Below are 19080 nucleotides of genomic sequence, written 5' to 3' on the forward strand. Positions count from 1 at the left end.
AGCAATATTATGGTCTGTGAGGGAGGAAAATGGAGCATTGTTAAAAACTCTTCCCTCCTGTTCCCAAAAAGAGAGCAAATCTGTAGGGAGAAGTTAGGTACTGAGAACTTGGGTTTTGTTTCATATAAGAAAGGAATAGCTGATCACTTGAATTCACATTCTCTGTGAAATAATTGCCTAATTATAAACATGATAAGGAAATTTCTCATTCTGTATATTTCTTTTTTTTGTGAGCAGAATCCTGACTGCACGGTTGTCAGTGGGAACTAAAGGATGCTGAGAAACCAGGGATTTTATTCTCTCCTGTAAATCATGTGATATCCCAGTCTGATATTTGGGATCTAGTGTCTGATTTTTTCCTGACCCCTCTCAAGAGGAATTTATGCTCAAAGAGTTCAGTAAATAAATTCGGCTTATAATTGTCAATGGATTTGAGAAGGATTTAAGGGTCATAAATGCATGGCTGGTTGATTTCTGTAATTGGATATGTCTGATTTGCAGTAGCTAATTCATTAGGTTCTTTTTTACCTTGTACCTTCCATCCTCATTGTAAATTCTGTTGTCACAGAGATTCTCTACTTGGATTCTTTTGATGCCAGAGCTGACCTGTTGTAGTGAGAGCATCAATTCCCACACGCATTGACTCTCACAAGGACAGTTTCTTAGTAAGATTGTTATAAGAACATGCTTTCATTAATTTTACACTGCTTTCAAAGCATTGTATGTTACACTGGAAAAACACTGTTTGTCCAAGGAAGAACCTTCACACAATTATTAATTTAATCCTTCAGTTAGACCAAGATGTCTCAAAATATTTCCCCAGGCTTTTGATTGAGCTCCACCCCACACTGCGCTCCAGCTCTGCTCTGTCGCCACTGAATTCTCCCTTTTACTTCTGCTACAAGTCCACTGTCCATGTCTCTCATTACTACCTCAGCTACACATGAGTACATCTGTCTTCCTTCCATGTCACCCTTGCCTTTTATCTTTTCCTCTCCTCTACAGAAAGTTTTTGTTTATTTTCTACTCTCTGCCTCAGCCTATGGCACTCAGGGATCTCAGCTTCTCTTCTTCCCTTTCCTTGTCAACTCTCCTTAAAAATCTACACTCTTCGTTGAGTCTTACTGATCAAAATGCCTGTCAAAAACAGGCATGCAATGGTCTTTCTGTCCTCAAAAATAAATACATTCCAAAATGTTCCATCGACCAAACTGCAACTCCAACCAGTTCTAACTTTCCCTTTGTCTCGCAATTCACTTGAAACACTTCACTTTACTCCTTTAAGTTAATTTCTGATCTTTGTTTACTGGATCAGAAAAACTGTTTGTGGGATTTTGTAAGTCATTCTTAAGTTTCTGCATTGTCTGATGCTATTCATTGTCACTATTTGCCCTGTGGATGATTTCTCTAACTCCATACAGGACCAATTCTTGTTCCCAAAGTTGTCTGTCATATAAGGGCTGCTAGGTGAAAGGAAAGGCTGGAAACTTTCCAGTTCTTGTAGGTTTAATGTCGCCCCACTAAGAGCACTGAATGTGCAAGACCAAAGGGTGTAGAGTTGTATACATCCTTAGGAACAAGAGCTGAAACCCAACAAAGCTGCTGGTTGCAGTTTTTGTTCCTTATGCAAGCCTTAGCTTGGGTTTACAAAACATATTTTTAATCTGGGCAAGTTTAGAGTTTCAGGAAGGAATAGCAGATAGATTACTTTTCATTGTTTTCTGCTGAAAGTTCCTGATTTATTCAAATTCCAACCTCGAAACTAAATCCAGGGTCCTAAGCTAAAACAAAACAAAACAAGGCCAAACAAAACAAAACAAATCAAAACAAAACAACAACCCCACTCCCCCCTGCACACCACAATGTTGAATTATTGAAGGCTGTGTCTGTTCAGTATACAACTACTAAGAAAGATTGCAAGCACATAAATAATCACCCATTTAACCAGCGTAACTTTTCATTCTCCAAAGTGCTTCACAAAGGCAAATAGACACTGCTATACTTAAATAGAAACTTCTATTACTTATTTACAGGTGAGGAAGTCAAGGAAGAGGTTAGTCACCTTACCAAAGTTCATACAAGTGTCAATGGCAGGACCTGGCCTTCTAATTGTCCTGTCTAATTCAGTATCTGTGGGACCATGGTTCAGTAATCAGCATTGTTTTCAACTTTGCTGTTTAAACTTGACTATAAGTCTTTCATATAAAGGTAATTGAAAAAATCCAGTAAGCCAATGAATATTTGCAAGATGAACAGATACAATGGTAAAGAACACAATAGAGTATGCAATCTGTCTGTCTGGACTGGCTTGTCCCCTCACACACAGAACACCACAAGCAGCCAGTATCTAGAGGATAAGTTAGATAAAGAGATATTGCCCAAACCTAATTCTTCCCTCAGACTTACATTTACAGGTCTGCCACACCTCAGTGGAAACTGCACAGTGATACATGCAAGTGGAAAATTTTAGAAGGGGCGTAGGTACAGTGAGAGATTGATGTCTCTGTTTTTAATGGCATTTTATTTTAGAGCTCCAAACTACTGTACATCAAAGATCCTATGTGATCTTCATCTAATATGTGGGGAATCGTCATCAGAAGACAGATGCTTTCTGGCAGTTAACCACATCAAGAGAATAGTAGAAAAATATTTCAATCTCATGCAAAAATTGGTTAAGAGAAATCGTTAGGAAGATCCTTGAGCCTTCTCTGTTCCACACAATTATACTTAGTTGTTCAGACAGGCTCTCAGAGACACTTATTTTCAATAGAAATCTCTGGAACTGACCACTACTGCCATGCCTATAGCCCGAAGCAAATTAAGGCAACAAAAGTAAGCAGTTTCAGGGGAAAAAAAAACAGTCCAGTAATGTGATGAACCTTTAAAAATGAAAGATTAGTCTTTGTTAAGCTTTGGTTTGCTAATTTTACATATTACTGTTAGGTGCTCTTTAGTAGCAGTATTAGTATATTGCTATATTAGTATATTAGTATATATTAGTATTAGTATATTAATAATTTAACTGAGGTGAGGTTCTTATTATTCTTTGAGTTCCGTAGAGCCCTTCATGATTTTGCTGCACGCTGTTTGGCAACCAAACCTTTTCTGATCACAGAGGGATATCCAGTCCCACGTCACACAGCCACCTGTCCCAATGGCCACCAGTGAGCCTTGCTGCCAGCCTGGCCAAAGGACCTGCTGCTGAAGGCACTGCCTCACCTGCTGTTAGTTCACTGACAAAAGACAGAAGTGGTTTAGACATAGTGCTGGTATCTAAACACTAATCAGGGCCTCTGGTTTTCTCAGACACACAAAAGAGAAAGAAAAGCTATAAATCAGAAGAGTAATTTCTTACAATAATGCTGTAGGGTTCGGGGCAGAGTTGCAAGGGTTAGGGCTGAGAAACACTTTTGTACTAACTTTTCTCTTTCCATGTCTTTTCCTCTTCTAGAAAAAGACGAGAAGAGAACAAATATCTCACAGGCAGAGGTAAGTGATGATTTTTTTTCCAAACATATTTATTGTTAAAATATGTCTATTGCTAAAACCCCTTTGAAACTCACTGATTCATCCTGGTTAATGATTTTATTTACATTGTCATGCCATCTTCAGTAACACAGCCTTTTAAGAACCATTGGTTCCAAATCAGGGCTGTGTAAAGCTGTGTTTTATCTCAGCTCTGTGGCCAGGAACTGGGAAAGGCAAGTTTCCCCATTGCCTTGTTGCTGTGTCCTCATAAATCTTAGCAAACCTGGCCCAAGGTGACCCTGCCAGGTCACCTCATCCTGCATTGCTTTGAGTCTGCAGGTCACTGCTGACCTACAAAAGCATTACAGGCTTTTCTCTTCTCCTCTCAACATTTGCCAAGCCTACAGCAGGCAGCACATCAATGTTCTTCACACAAGAGTTAAAAGTCGATTCCTCCAATCTAATTTTCTAACCTTTCCTTGCACAGCTCCTGCAATTCCCTGATCTCTTTCTCCTTCACCCATTGCTCAGAGAAGCAGGCAGTGCTTTAAATAGCAGTAGGAGGTATTGATTGGTTCAAATTTGGACTCAAATACAGACTTACAAAGATTTACTGGGGGGAGGATCAACAACCTATCCCGCAGTGTTTATAAATAGCTTTCTCTTTCAAAATAAGACAATATTTTATTTATAAATGTTATCATTCCATCCATTGTGATAAGGTAAGATAATAGGATTGGCTATAATTGTGTGAAAGTAGTTTTCTTAAGAGCTGTCTCAAATGCTCCTCGAAGAAATAGATCTGATTAAAATTCACAGACTATATACCAGTCAAAGGACTCAGGGGAAAAGACATTTTTAACAAATATTTGGGAAAAGGCAACATCCTTATGAACAACTACAACAAATTGATTAGGAATCCTTAGGAATGTGATATGATATTTATGTCTTCAAAAGCTATCTATATGTGTGATCTCATAGATGTGTGATATCATAGAATCATAGCATCATTTGGGTTGGAAGAGACCCTCAAGATCACTGAGTCCAACAATGACCTAACTCTGTCACTAAACCATGTCCCTAAGAGCCTCATCTACACATCTTTTAAACACCTCCAGGGGTGGCGACTCAACCACTTCCCTGGGCAGCCTGTGCCAATGCTTCACAACCCTTTCTGTGAATGAATTTTTCCTGATATGCAATTTGAACCTTCCCTGGTGCAACTTGAGGCCATTTTCTCTGATCTTATCACTTGCTACTCAGGAGAAGAGACCAACACCCTCTATGCTACAACCTGCTTTCAGATAGCTGTAGAGACCCTTTGTATATGGACATATGTCGTGTTGGTATAATTACCAGTTTAATTGCTTTCATTTTGCAAAGTTGCTCTGCTTTAGCAGTGGAATATATTCCAGTTAGTTTTTGCTAGCTATATGTTGGTGCAATTATACCACTTTTACTCTATGTGTAATTTTACTACATTTATTTTGGACTAATTTATCTTTTGTGCGTAGGTGTGATTTTGGGGCCGTAAAAAGTTTAACTTTGTCTAAATATATCACTTAAATCGGGCCTAGTTAAAAGCTGAGTGATTGGTTGCTGAAATTGTTATTTTAGAAGTAATAGAAAAATAGAAAAAGTGCAGGGAGAGGGATCTTCCATTTATTTATGTAAAAAAAATTATTAATTTAAATACTACGTTACCTATACATACAACCACTTATTACACTGTCTTTAATTGGAATATTGGTTAATGCAAATCTTGCAACTATTTACAACTATTTTGATATATGCAAACATCTATTTGCCTTATGAGAATCATTTGCATAGACTCTTAAAACCACAGGCTGTCTTAATTTTGTGTTTAACAATATTTCTTTAGAGTGAAGGGTAATTTTTTGTAGCATTGGGTTTGTTTTGCCTGTGAGCCATAAAGATTGCCCATCAAACACATATTTTGTCTATCTAGTCTTAGTAACCCCTGTGTTTGTGAAAGCCCGGGAGCTGGCATCAGGTTTATACAATACAGTTTTATTAGAAAGTCCTCAGGTTGGTGTGTGCACCCTCTGAAAGCAGCTGCGGGGCGATGTCCGGAGCTGTTGTGAACAGAAGCGTGGGTGGGTGCCCGTGTCTGACCGCTGTCTCTGTTCTGCCCAGTCCCAGAGTGCCTCTCCCAAGCAGAGGAAGCAGAGCGTCTTCACCCCGCCGGCCCTCAAAGGTACGTGCAGGTCCCGTCCCTGTCCCGGCCCCGTGACTTGTTCCTCTGTGTTGCAGAGGAGACCCTGCAGTGTCAGCAATGGAGCAATGGCTCTGCCCCTGGCAGCGCAGCTGGGAAAGCTTCGTGCTTCCCCATCCCCGTTTTCACACTCTAAAACGATTGTGTGGCATTGACTATCTATTGAGGCCAACCATCTAGGATATTTACCTCACCACAGAATCTTGCAGCAGTAGCAATTTCTTCTTCTTCTAAACTTTTTCTTTCTTTTTTTTTTTTTTTTGCCAAATCTTGATACTTGTATCAATTTGATGTAACACGTGATTCTGTCCCAAACTTTGAAGAGAACTTCTTGAATAGGTGCATTTTAGCACTGCTGGGCCCATACAGCTTTCTGGTATTTAAACTACTCAGGTATGTTCTGCCTCCCTTTCCAGGCAGCTGTGAAAAGAAAAGTTGTGGGCTGGGTATCTGATCATAGGAAGGGTCAAGTTTTTTTGTGAAGACAAGGGGAAATAAGAAATCTCAGTAAATGTTTAAAGAGCCTACGTGCTTTGCAGGAATGAATGTAAAAGCAGCAGGAATACTAACTGGGATCAGAAAAGCTCCATTTAGGACCTGTTTCTCAGATGACTCTGAACAGGGTTTGACTTGACCATGCTTGTAGTGAAGCAAAATCTCTAGTGATTCACCAGCACCTTGTCAGTGCAGGATTATTTTCAGACTACAGACCAAAGGCTATTCTGCCAGGTATCTCTTGATAGATAATGAATAGCCTCAATTTCCATTCCTTCTGCTTAACAGGATTTATTACGTGGCAAAAATATCTGATTTGTTGTATGAAATACTGCTGCTGCCATTAGGCAATTTACTGTATCAGCCAGTTCCATGTATCTTATTCTGTAGCTTAAATTCTCTAGTACTTGTCTTGACAACAATTAAAGACGTATGAGACTGTTTGTCAAAATGGGCTAAAGTTTGTGTACTGCCTTTTAGAAGTAAGATTATTACAGTCAATTATAATAATTTGTAGAAGGAAGAAGCTTTGAATGAGTAGCAATAATACCTATTGCTCTCACTGCTATATTATTTTTCTGCAAAAACCATAACTAAATACTGTGCAAATGAAATGCTCTCTAAAACAGGTCCTTATATCTCCTCTCAAGGACTGCAACCTACTTGGTGTTACCTTTAAAACCCTGCTGAGACCTGGGGAAGCACCTGGCACCGTTTCCTTCCACATCAACTTAGTTCCCAGGGAACAGTAGGAAAGTAGGAAAGTATGTGATTCAAGATAGATCACAACTAACCTGAAATATCTTGTGAACAGAACAAAGCAAAGCACAGACTGCCTCTCCGTGATACCTTAACACTCTAAACTACACAGTATTCCCTGGGTGCACCAGTGCACATCTGAAGGTGATAACCCTTCCTATAAACAGGCTGGATCATGCCAGATTTACCGTAACGTAACTGCCATAAATACTGTCCTTTTTATTTATAAATGACTTGGAGTAGAAAGCTCATTATTCCTTCCTCTTCATTGTTATGAAAACAGGAATGTCATTTTGTTTAGACTAAGAGATTAGGAGGCAAACATATAGCAACGTGAAATACACAATGCAATGAAAGCATTACAGAGAAGTATAGAGGTTTTGTAATGACTTAAATAATTCTACTTTTATAGCAGTTGAAGATAGCAATATTCAGCAATACTATCAGAATAACAAGCTTCATAATTACAGACTGTTCCCACAGTTTTGTGTATGTTCATTTCCTGTGGGCTGTTTCTCCCTTCATATACTCATGATATGGTATTCAATATACAGGAAAGGATGAGATTCTGGATGCTGAACCTCTATGAAAGTTGGGATAGATTGTAGTCCTGTACCTTACATTCAAAGATGGAGATAAGAAATCTCCATAAAACAGAACTCATAATAGAAAAGAGGGACAAATATTTTCTGTTGTTAATTTCTCTGGCATTTTAGTAGTTTTTAGCTGCTGTTAATCGCAAATTCCTAGAAATAAGGCAAGCTCACAGGCAGAGCCTGGAGCTGAGGCAGGACCCATGTGTGCAGAGCTGTGGGAGGGACGGGGTCATAGCAAGACCTTTGCTCCGTTCCACAGCAGAGATGCTCAGAGAAACCACGGGGGGAGTCAGGCTTCAGCCCAGCTCCCAGTCTCCAAGTAGCTCTTAAGATTATTATTTCTTCTGTGAACTGAAAAAAGTTTTTATTGTACTTCTTGTAAGTTCCTTGAAACAATTACAAAGCTGTGTGAGAGAACAGTTGCTGGTTTCATGAATTCATGGCTAAGCAAGAGTAAATGAACCGGCATGTTGTGTTTAGAAACAAAATAGGAAATTGTTAAAATGGTCAAAATGAGCGGAAGGAACACAAAAAAATCATGATGACCTGTTACAGTACCAGAACTATAGTGCACGTTACATAGAATACGCAAACACATGAAAATAACAGAAATAAATTAAAATGCAATATTGCTGATATTCTACAAGGTAAATATATGGAGATCAACTTCTTAGTTAAATGTGGCCATATTTTCCTGCTCTGCCATCACAGTCACTGAAACTGAACGATGGTATTGTTCTTTGTCTACCATTACCCCCAAATATTTTGGTTCCATCCTTACAACAGTTTGCTCTGTCTCAAGGCAGGTCTGTAGTTGCTGCAGCAAGCCATAGCAAATCCATGTGTCTGCAGAGCCAGTGTCATGTCATGGTGCATCAGGCAGGTTCTTATTACTATATATTTGTGTGTACTTTGGCTTCTGCATTTGTTTTCCTAAACAAAAATGCACCAGAGTCCCTATGGACAGACCAAATAGCTGACTCATCCCAGAGCATTGTTCTTTTTACTGGAATACAGTGTGCTGGAAAAATCAATGTGAGAGCTATTGATTTAAATGGTGATCTAGAGAGCAAATCAGACAGCAAACCAGATAACAGCTCAGTGCAGTGTTCTTGTTAGTATCATGTTACCAAACCTAATGGATGTCAATGAGGTTTTCTATTTTGCTTTCAAAAATATTTCTTTTCCTAACCTAGGTACACTAGTGTTTGCTAATTCTACACACTCATGTAGCATGCAAATTTGGCACAAGTCAGTATCTGAAAACTGCACTAAATTAATCCATTATACTTTCAGTTTGTTGTGATTTACCTCTTGTCACACTGTTTTCTAGGTATACTGGTCACTTTAAACTGAGGATTCATGACCTCTGTTCCCCTTGTTTTTATCACTTTTTTCTTCCCTTTTTCTTGCACTTTTATGTCTGTACTTCAAACTCTCTCATCCTTCTATAATTTCCAATGCATCAATTTCTTTCAATTTATGTTCTTCTTCATGTGCAGATGTTGGCTTTAACCTCCCTGTGGAAAACACCATAAAAACAGAGGAAGGCTTCTCAATTTGAAGAGTCACCAGTTTACCTAAGGCAATCCTTTTCAGTCAGTTCTCACTGCATAAGGCCCATTTCTCCAATTTACTAATCTGCTTCTCGTTTTGTCTGACAAAACCAAGTAAAATACTTTGGCCTTTTTTTCGTCTGTACAGAGTTGAAGTTCAAATGTTTTAGCACAAATATCCATCCATCCGTCCATCTATCCGTCCATCCATTCGTCCATCCACAAAGAGCATCCTTAGAGATATCTTCATTATTCTGATCGGTGGGTTAGAGAAGCCACTGGAAGCCTTGCTGGATTCTTACCCTTTTCCCCTCACACACACCAGAGAAATCTAAACCAACATGATAACACTGCCAGGTAGAGAGAGACCAAGTGGAATGCAGCTTAGATTGCCAGGGCAGAAGCAGTTTATCTCAGGTAATGGTGGTTCCTTGGTGTCTCATTACCAGTAGAATATCAAAAGAACACATTCGAGTCTCAGAGTTACAAATGCAACTTTCCATCCCAAGGCATGCTTTGTACCAATGCAGGTTTCCCTTTACCTAGATAGTCACATTTTGTTTGGTACATCAGATCATCCTTGAAAGGAAATGCAAACTGAAGTGACAAGAAAGAAGGTTTGCAAAGACCAACAGAACCAAATCTGCATCGCTCCCTAGAGCTCCCAAGTCTCCACACTCTCTACCAGCTATTGCTATTAATACTTACAGCTATTTAAACACCATCAAGGTCTCCCTTATGAAGGAAGTGCATTCCTGAGTGGTTTGAGGAACTCATTGAACCCACTGCTGTGGGTGTGCTAGAGTTCAGGGAAATAAGAAACCTCCACTCCTCTTCCCTCACCCTGTAGGAGGCTATTTAGATCAGCATCAAGTTCCTACTAATTTCAATGGGCTGGGAAGTTCTTGCAGCTTTCTGTGTACACTGGACCACCTTTGCAATTAGCTGCCACCAAATCATAATTAAAGTCTTTCCCCACAGAGGTGAAAGTTACATTTGACTGTTTTCCCTCTCAGCTTTTGGGAAATACATTCTTTAAATTCCCCTCTTAATGTATTTTTCTTTGCATAGAAACAAAGACTTTTTCTTGAGCTAGATCCCAGCTACAACACTTGAAATGGGATTAAATCTGAGTTGTTATGAATCTAAGGAATGTTCAAAGACATCATTTGGGTTTGACTCATTAAAAAAACAAAGATTCTCTGGCTGTTCCCAAAGTGTTCAGACCCAGGGATTTGATACATGCATAATTCTGGTATTTACAATGATGGTTGATATTAAATGAGCTCTTTCTAGCTTCTGCCATGAATTGCTGATGCTCAATGTGTTTAGTGCCTGCTTGTTCTTCTCTCCAAAGGAAACAACATGCAGAATAAATGATTAAAATCATGATGTCCCTCCTGAAATATGTATTTTATTAGAAGCAATTAGTACAGTATGTGGCCATAATCCAAATTTGTAACCCCTTAGGCCAGCTTGATGATGTCTCGTGCATCTCATTACTTTGTGACTGAAGGTTAACAAGGAACATGGATAGAGTCTAGAGACATAAAGGATTATTGTTAGGATGGTAGGCACTGAGTTTGGAGCCCACGAGAATTATCACGGAACAAAAATCTGAGACTAAATTTACTTCAAGTGGCAGAGGAATTAAGTTTGTAAGTGTTAAGTAGTGACTACAGAATCTTGGTATCATTTTACGGGCTGCCCACCTATGTGGCAAACACAGTGAAAAGCTTCTATCATTAACTAAACACATCAGTGTAAGAACAAGAAACATCATATTACACTAGAAAGAAAAATACTCTTTCTGATCATACACTGGCTTAAATTTAATTTTTAGGTAATTAATATTAGCCATAATATAACACACCTTACTTGCTTTTCTGATCATCCAGCCCAGGTTTGTCAAAATTCACAGACTAAGCTGCTCTGACAGACTGAGTCAGACTTTTCTGATGTAGTTAAGTCACTTTTGCTCAGGGTATTACATTTTCCCAGTCTCTCCAGTGATGACAAAACACCTACTACTTTTTTAACATGATTGTGTTGTACATAAGCCACAACACCAGAACAAAAGGAGATGGTTTTTAACTGACCTCTCAGTCCTGAATGTGCATTTCGGATCTCCTTGTTTTTCCAGTGGGCTAGAGGGCTGTGATTAGTCCTGGGGGATGGCTAGGACTGTTCCACAAAAGCAGGCACCATCCAGTAAATGAAGCAATCCCTGAGGTCAGGGCCAAGTTCTCCTCTAATCCCTCAGCAGAGCTGTGGTGTTCCTAGAGCAGCAGCTTTGCTTTAGCCTGGTGACACCCATTCTTCAATCCATTACTTTTAGGTTGAAACTCTGTCTCAATATGTTGCTTCTTGGGTAACAGAAGACAAGGCTCTGCCTCATTATTCATGTGTACTGCTCTTGTTTGTTCATGTGCTGTGATGTGACAAAGCATCATCAGTACATTTAGTTTCAGGAGTGGAAGTCCCACAGCTGCCAGGACGTCCTGAAGAAAATTCATGCTGCAGTCTTGTATCATTACATTTTTACCTTTTGCCTAATCAGGTCACAAAAGAAAGGTGCAGCCTTGGTTTCAAAACTAGTTCTTCCCTTCATTTATACACCATTCTTACCTACATCTTAGTCAGATTGCACCTCAATGCAATCACACAACTGAATGTCAGATTTCCTGCCTGTGTTACTGTTCTTTTTAAGATGTTACTTTCCAGTGCTGTGTCTCTTTTCATCACTCTCTCTAGCTTCCTCTCTTCTTCCTCAGACTTCTACAGTAGTATGATGACAGTAGATATAATTAAAAAAAAAAAAGAGCTAAATTAATTAGTGAATCACTGAGTTGGTGAATTGGGATACATTAGATTGCTGCCATCTCAAGTTCGGTTGGCTGCCACTATTCTGCTACTGCCCAGAAAGCTGGCAGACACCCCCGCAGCCTGTATTTAATTTCTTACTGTTGGCAGCTTTGAATATGTTTCATTTCACACAGCTGGTGGCTTCTGCTTCAAGATGGCTCTGGCTTTGGCTGCAATAAATACCACAGTGCCGTTAGAGACGCTGAGGTGTTCAGTCAAGATTAAGCTTGACATCTGCTCTACAGCAAAATAGGATGTTTGTGTTATAACTTGTCATCTGCCACTATTACCTGGTGTGTCAAAAAGAGAAGACTGTGCTGAGCACTAATAGGGGTCTCTAAATTACCACGTGTAGTTTAAAGGCTTGATCAAACATGGGCCAAGGTCTAGGGGAGTATTTCCACTGACTTCATTTGGTTCAGCATGAGGTCCACATATCTGATAGCTCTTTCTAAGCTCCATGCAATGAATACTAAACTGCCTTCTTTTTAAGGGTATGACTTTATTTTTATGACACAAGGGTAATCTTACAAATGTCTGTGAAACAGCATTTATGACTTGAAAACAGTGTAATTAAGCATTGTTGTACTAAATATAGAGCAGTGTAAACATCATAGTATTATTAATTGCTTCTAAGCAGTAACAGATGGCATTAAAAACTCAACCCTTTAAAAGATAACACCATAAAATATTCTAGGAAAGAGAATGTGGGAGACTTAGTGCTTATTTTAAAATATAAAGTAGAAAGCCCAGGAAGGGCAGCGTGTGTTGTTCTGGTTGCTTTATATCATAGGACATATTTATAGTGAAATTCCAAGGATTTTGGCAGTGGTATGCTCTGAATTGAAATGTCTTTTGAATAAAAGATAATATTTTTGTAGGAGAAGTTGTAAGGTTATTATGAAGCCAGTCATTTGGCAGGGTATTAAATTTTATTTCCTGGCTTTAGCTGTGTGTTCTATGCTGGAGGTTAACAACCAAGCCACATGGCAGACACTGACTCCAGTGAGTCCTATTTTAATAAATAATAATTGCCCCTTTGTTTCTTCTTAAGCATTTAAAATCCTGAATTTGATCCCAAGCAAGATGACCAAACGAAGGCCTAAATGACATGGGAGCAGGCTCTGCCTACTCCCACTGCTGCTCCTGGTCAGCCTTTGACATCTCCTGGGTTCCTGGACAGGAGCTGCAGGATCCTGCATGCAGCAGGGGTGAGTGTGTTTGTCAGTTTCTCACCCCTCCTTGTCACCCACCAGCCCTGCTGGGGACAGCACGCTCCTCCTACAGACCCCCAGGGATCTGGCATATGGGGAGACAGGGGGAAACTCCCTCAGTCTGTATTTGGGGTCTTCTCAGGATAGAGGTAGGTACAGTGTAATGACAGTACACATGTATAACTGCAGAGGTACCTCTCTAAGTCACATTTTTTCCGAAAAGCCTCCATAGTATGCAGTCTCATGTCTCATTTAATTTACCCTTAAAAGTAAAGCCTTCCCTGCATTTGTATCTAACTGTATTTCTACAGTTCTTCAATGTCTATTAGTGTCTCCTCTCAATGCAGTCAGATTTCACTGATAAAAATCTCTACCTTCAAAAAGCAAAGCTGTCAAAAGACGGCATGACTAACTACAGGCAAACCCAAGGTTCATAGTGAATTTGTACAGTGTGAATGCACCACTGTGCACTGGTGCAGCAAAATCATCCCACGACCTTCCAGCCGAGAGCCCATCAGCTGTGCTGGCCCTTGCGAGCATGTGTAGGGAGGTGCAGGCTCACAGCTCTCACCGTCCCCACTCCTCCTGGGATCAGGGCTGTGAGGCTTGGAAAACACAGCGATTTCCTCGAAAGCAGCTCCTGCCCAGAAGCTGCTCTTCCAGGGACAGTAGCTTGACATAAGTTATTTTACTTTCTATCATCGGGTTTCACTCTGACCCAAGTAAATGTCCAAAGACTATGTTAGCTTTGTGAGATCTCTTTCTCTGAAAAATGTGGGCCTTATTTCAGTGGTTAGACCAAAACAAGTCATAGAGAAAACTCACTTCTGATTCTTAGAGACCATCTGTGTTGGGTTTCTTGTGGTAGGGATGTTGCCTGATTTTTTTATGATTTGACTTCTTTTTTCTTTTGAAGCGCGTGCCTATTAGTCTGAATTTATTGAAAAGCAAATTTTTTTTAAAGAAGGCGATGTGTTTCTCCTCCCCTCCATAATTTCTCCCTTCCTTGACCCCTTGGGATGCGACTTTGCCCAGTTTAGCAGGAACACAGAGTTCCCAAAACCATCCACCAGAGCTTTGGCATGGAGACAAGAACATGAACAGCCTGAAGATTTCAACCACATCCTTTCAGGCCTGCAGCTAGAACTGAACACTCACATGAATTGTGTGTGTGAATGTGACCAGAAAAACACAGGAAATACTGCAGCAAGCATATGGATCTGAAAAGGGATTCATTTTCCTGTGGGCTGCATGGGCCAGAGGTTGTTGTTTAAACAGATCTCATCTGCTGTAGCTGCTAATTTTTCTTGCAATAGTGGGAGGACTTTTCAGGTTTTCCAGTGCTCACCCAACCTGTTAACCAGTGTTATTCCATGGGTCTCTTATAGCCAGAGAAGACTTTTAAGACTTTTAAGAGTACATTTAAAGGAATTGTGGGATCTAATGACCACTCAGATGCAAAAAAGAAAAAAACAAAGAAACATAAAATGTTTGCTTTCAACTCGGGCTGCACTTTTACTGCATTTGTTGCACACATAGCAAGAAGTACATGGAAACAGGTGGCTGGTAAACGCTGAAAACAGCACAGTTTTGTGGGCTACTCCCTGCAATGGCATCTCTCTGGGCAACAGGGACACGACACATGAAACGTGCACTTGTACTTGGAGGGCAGCTGATAAGGCATAGGAAACCCCCACACATCCACCCAGTTCAGCTGCAGTTGTGTCTAGTTTGAGGCATTACACTCAGTTATTAAAAAAAATGCTAATGAGATTTTTGGCATGCAAGCTCCCCCTGGTGACATGTAGGGGTAGCTCCGTACCGCCAGTTCTGGTGAATTCCTAAAGGTTTTTTTTTCTAAATAAGCATGTTGAAAATTTTCGGAAACAGGCAAGAAAGGTTATAGGAGAAGGAGTGGAATTATATTACAGTTGGGCTGCAATTTATAATTTCCAACTAAAATCCGTTAGGTTATTTCACCTGCACGCCAATGTTTTTTTCCCAAATTGTTGGAGAAATTACAGCATGGCTTTTCTTAAAACTCACTCCTAGCAAGATTGAAAGTAAGAACAGTGTTAAAACTCATTTTTACAAAATCTATAACTCTGATACGAATGTGTCTAAGCCTTCAGAGAAGAGTCTACCTTTTTTGTATTTTGTCTATATTTTGCATAATGAAGCTGATTAAACTGATATTCTTTCTCCTAAATTACTGTATGTGCCTGCCAGAAAAAATGTTTTCAGGCTCTGACTGTTCATATGAGTGCCAGATAGTGTGCTTCCATGGTGTAATTACATTCTGGTTGTAGTGGTTGCTGGCTCTGGGGTATTTTGATGCCTTAGGCAAAGCAAAGAGGTAGGTTTCCTGCAAGCTCAAGTCACTAACACAATAAGGAGCCACTAAAGATTTTGCCCCTGACATTTTGCTGCCCATGGCAACTGCGAAGTGAGATCAGTTGTATCTACTGTGATGTGAATAGTTTGTGGTGACTACATTTTATGTGGAATAACTGATCTCTTAATATTGGGTTTTAATTTGCCAGCAGTCAAAAAAATACTTAAATATAAGAATTCAGTGGGTTTTCAGTTGTCAGTAAGCTTAGTGAGTTAAAATGAAAGCATTACAAATTTAAAGCATTACCAAAGATATCAAAACAAGCCTTTCACTGTTTTCACTTTATCTTTTCTTCCCTCCAAAAAGCTAGTACTTAGGGTTTGCTGAATTTGCATAACATAGAAGCAGCCTGTTTGTGCATAAGCGTCATGTACAATTTTTTTTTGCAATTTTGTTTGGGTTTGGGGTTTTTTGTTTGTTTGTTTTTGTTTTTTTAGGAGTGGGGAAATCCACCTATGTTATTGTGTGAAACACTATAAATCACTATCTCCTATTGAAGTCGCTGTGTTGAGCAGTTCTAGAGAACCATTTTCCACCAGATGTCTCTGATTTGGTGTTGTGTGGTAAGGAGTCACTTCGTTTTCCAGATGCCAGGGGGCAGGATCCCTCCTTCCCACTTCCCCGTGACCAGCAAGTGTGGTGGGCAGAGTTCAGCGCTGGTTGGGACTATGCGTCCCTGCTGCAGACTGTCGGGGTCCCGCCTTCTTACCCTTCCTGCTGATTGCAGTAGTGGGACATGACAAATTGTCATCCAACTTGTAAGGGTTAAAGGCATCAGCTTGCATTGGGGTGGACTTTCCAGTAGAAGCCCCAGCTAGCAGGCCACCGGCACCTGCTGGCAGGTCAGTCCCTGGAGGTACAATCCAGCCTCAGCAATTCTGTGATTCAATAACTGTTTTACTTACCATTTATGTAACGTAAACCTTCCGTATCATGGCAGTGGCAAGCACAGTAAAAACTTCATCCTGCAGCTGTCCATATGAGAACTTCACCTCTTAGTCTGACAGATGACATTTTATGCTATTACATTCCTTACTTCTGTAAAAGAGCTCTTTAAATGTCAGTTTGTCTGTGAGATGCTGTGTTTTAGGTGAAAATATCTCAGAATCAAAAATTAGGATTAGGGCAGGCTGCAAGTCCCCCAAGGGACTGACTTTCCAGAAATACTCCAGTACTCCCAGGAGGTGAAGCTGACTCAATTCATCACTCACATTGCAGCCTTGGCTTTGGTTAGGGTGAAATCCATGGCGCAGAGGCAGAGAGGAAGGATTCAAGCCATCTTCCACTTCACTCTTCTGAAATGGATCTCAGCTGCTTGAGATGATCTCAGCAGCTCACAGGAAATGAGGTGGTGAAAACTGAAAAGGCTTATTCTTCCTGACAGATTCCTGCTTGGATATAAGGACTAAAGCTAGAGTACCAGTAATACGAAGAAAATGGTAATTGTCTGCTATTCATATGCCACCCATGAAGCAACTGCGATGGGGATCATCTAATGTAAACACTAGCCAATCAATCACCTGTTTAATCATCATAATGTTTTTGTAATTTTGAAGGTTTATGAAATACTTGAAAGAAAATAAGGGATCATTCTAACATTTACAATATTACTGATGTCAGGTTATGCTGATGCCAAAATCTTATCTCCTTTGTCATCATAAGAAGGATCACAATGAAGATTATAATTATAACTCAGTAGGGGATTCATCAGCAAATTAACAGAGAAGCTCATAGACTTCTGACAGAAACCAAACAGACTGGATTAATTAAACATGAAAGCCACATAAACACATAGAAGTACAACAGAGAAACACCGCCTTGGATTTTTGGCTGACCAGAAAAGATTTTGCTCCTGTCTTCATTTTGAAAAGTACAACTCACTGGAAAGCTTTTCATCTGCACCCTGAAAATCTCAGGCTGCACAGAGTATTCAGCAAGAGATTTAAACCTGTCATTAACAAATATTACGCTGTATCTGCCCCAGACCACAATAAGATATAATAGCCACAAAAATAACAGCAAAAATAGAAACTATGGATCCACAATATAAACTGAACAGAGCACTCGGGGTCCCATGCCAGGCCTGGAGGGGAACAGAAGCAGCTGTGAAACAGCAAACACTGCTCAGTCCTTACACACAGGACTCTTCCACCCCATCAGGCACTCAGGCTTCTGCTTCTCAGTATTACAGGCTCTCCTCCTCTGTCAAGGATTCTGTCCCCTCAGGATGTGGCAGTAAGTTTTTTTTGTCATCTGTTTAGGATTCATGACCTCAGAAAAATCCTCATGTCAGCCAAAATATTAAGAAGCAGAGCCACAGTTCAGTTGTCCAGGAAAAAGAGAGCAGCTGGATAATGCTGTCCATTAATGTTGAAGTTAGATAAGAATGACTGAAGAAAACTGAAATACAGCTGTTCAGAAATGGCTTGTGAAGTTGTGCAGATGAAAATATTTCGTAAAGCATTTTCAGTAAGGTTTTAAATACAAAAAACTTTATTTCCTTCGTGTTTTGAACTTGTATAAAAATTTAATTCATTTTCCTATGGCTTGTCTAGATTTTTATGTTTAACATAGTAGGCAAAAGCAAACGTTTTGGTACTGCTAATATTAAATGTTTTAGTGAAATGTTTTTTCTTCTTTTTTCCCCTCAAAGGAAATGGTGAAATTTCAGGTTTTTTACTAATCACAAGCAAACAAAAATTGTAAGGCTCCAAGCAAGTGGGAATATTCAGCTATTGAAGTTTGCCACTGTCATTTTTATAAATGGTCTGCCTGAATCCATTTTGCTTAAACCAAGTCAGGCATGGAGTTACCCTGGGCTTGTTTTAGGCTGCCAAGCAAAGAATCAAGCCCTGGAAGTCCCTATCTGCTGAGCATATAAGGAATCACAGGCAAGTGTGTTCAATATTAAAGTACCCAAAGATAGGTGGGCATCTGTGCTTAGCTACAAACCCAGGCTGCTCTGGGACATCCTGCAGGGATGGTTCTTAAGTTGCCACAGCAGCAAGTGGAAAACAAGGGAAATAAAGACCTAGGAAGCATAGGTAATGCAAGGATGGCTTTGACCATGTTGCCTTTTTACACAGTTTATCATTATAATAATAAGGAGGATAATCGCATATTTTTGCACTTAAAACCAAAATGAAACCTCCCTGATGTTTAACAATTAATTCTGCATTGAGGAAAAATGTTTGCCGGGCAGCACTGCAAAACTAGTGAGACTGTGGTGGCACAGGCCTTGTGTAACTAAGGATGAGCATTTCCAATTCCATACTCTAGCTAAAGATGCCATAATTAAAACCTTGGTGAAATCTGAGTCCAGATTCTGTCTACATATGACCTGTGATTGGACCTAAATTTAACTGCTGGCCCCCGTATCACAATCCAATTACAGCTGTCAAATACCTGGTACATCCAATCTAGATGGGGTCTTACATGTTTCATACCTCCTCAAATCTGCCATTCTGTCAATACTGCAGAAATACCTATGCCCCCT

The 19080-nt window shown here is 39.9% G+C and overlaps 1 protein-coding gene across 2 annotated transcripts in view; it reads left to right on the forward strand.

The window, feature by feature from the left end:
* The window catches only part of PPP1R1C (protein phosphatase 1 regulatory inhibitor subunit 1C), a 57643-nt gene that overhangs the window by 28517 nt on the left and 10046 nt on the right, over positions 1-19080 (forward strand). The window contains exons 3-5 of one of the 2 annotated variants that reach the window (XR_010473696.1): positions 3452-3489; positions 5626-5686; positions 13030-13186. Coding sequence is in view for 1 of the 2 variants with exons in the window: in XM_065068919.1 (XP_064924991.1) it covers positions 3452-3489; positions 5626-5686 (99 nt within the window). In the remaining variant the exon portion in view is untranslated. The remainder of the gene's footprint in view (positions 1-3451; positions 3490-5625; positions 5687-13029; positions 13187-19080) is intronic. The other variant, XM_065068919.1, reaches the window with a different exon arrangement.

Source organism: Columba livia, chromosome 7 (genome assembly GCF_036013475.1).
Source record: "Columba livia isolate bColLiv1 breed racing homer chromosome 7, bColLiv1.pat.W.v2, whole genome shotgun sequence".
Classification (NCBI taxonomy): Eukaryota; Metazoa; Chordata; class Aves; order Columbiformes; family Columbidae; genus Columba; species Columba livia.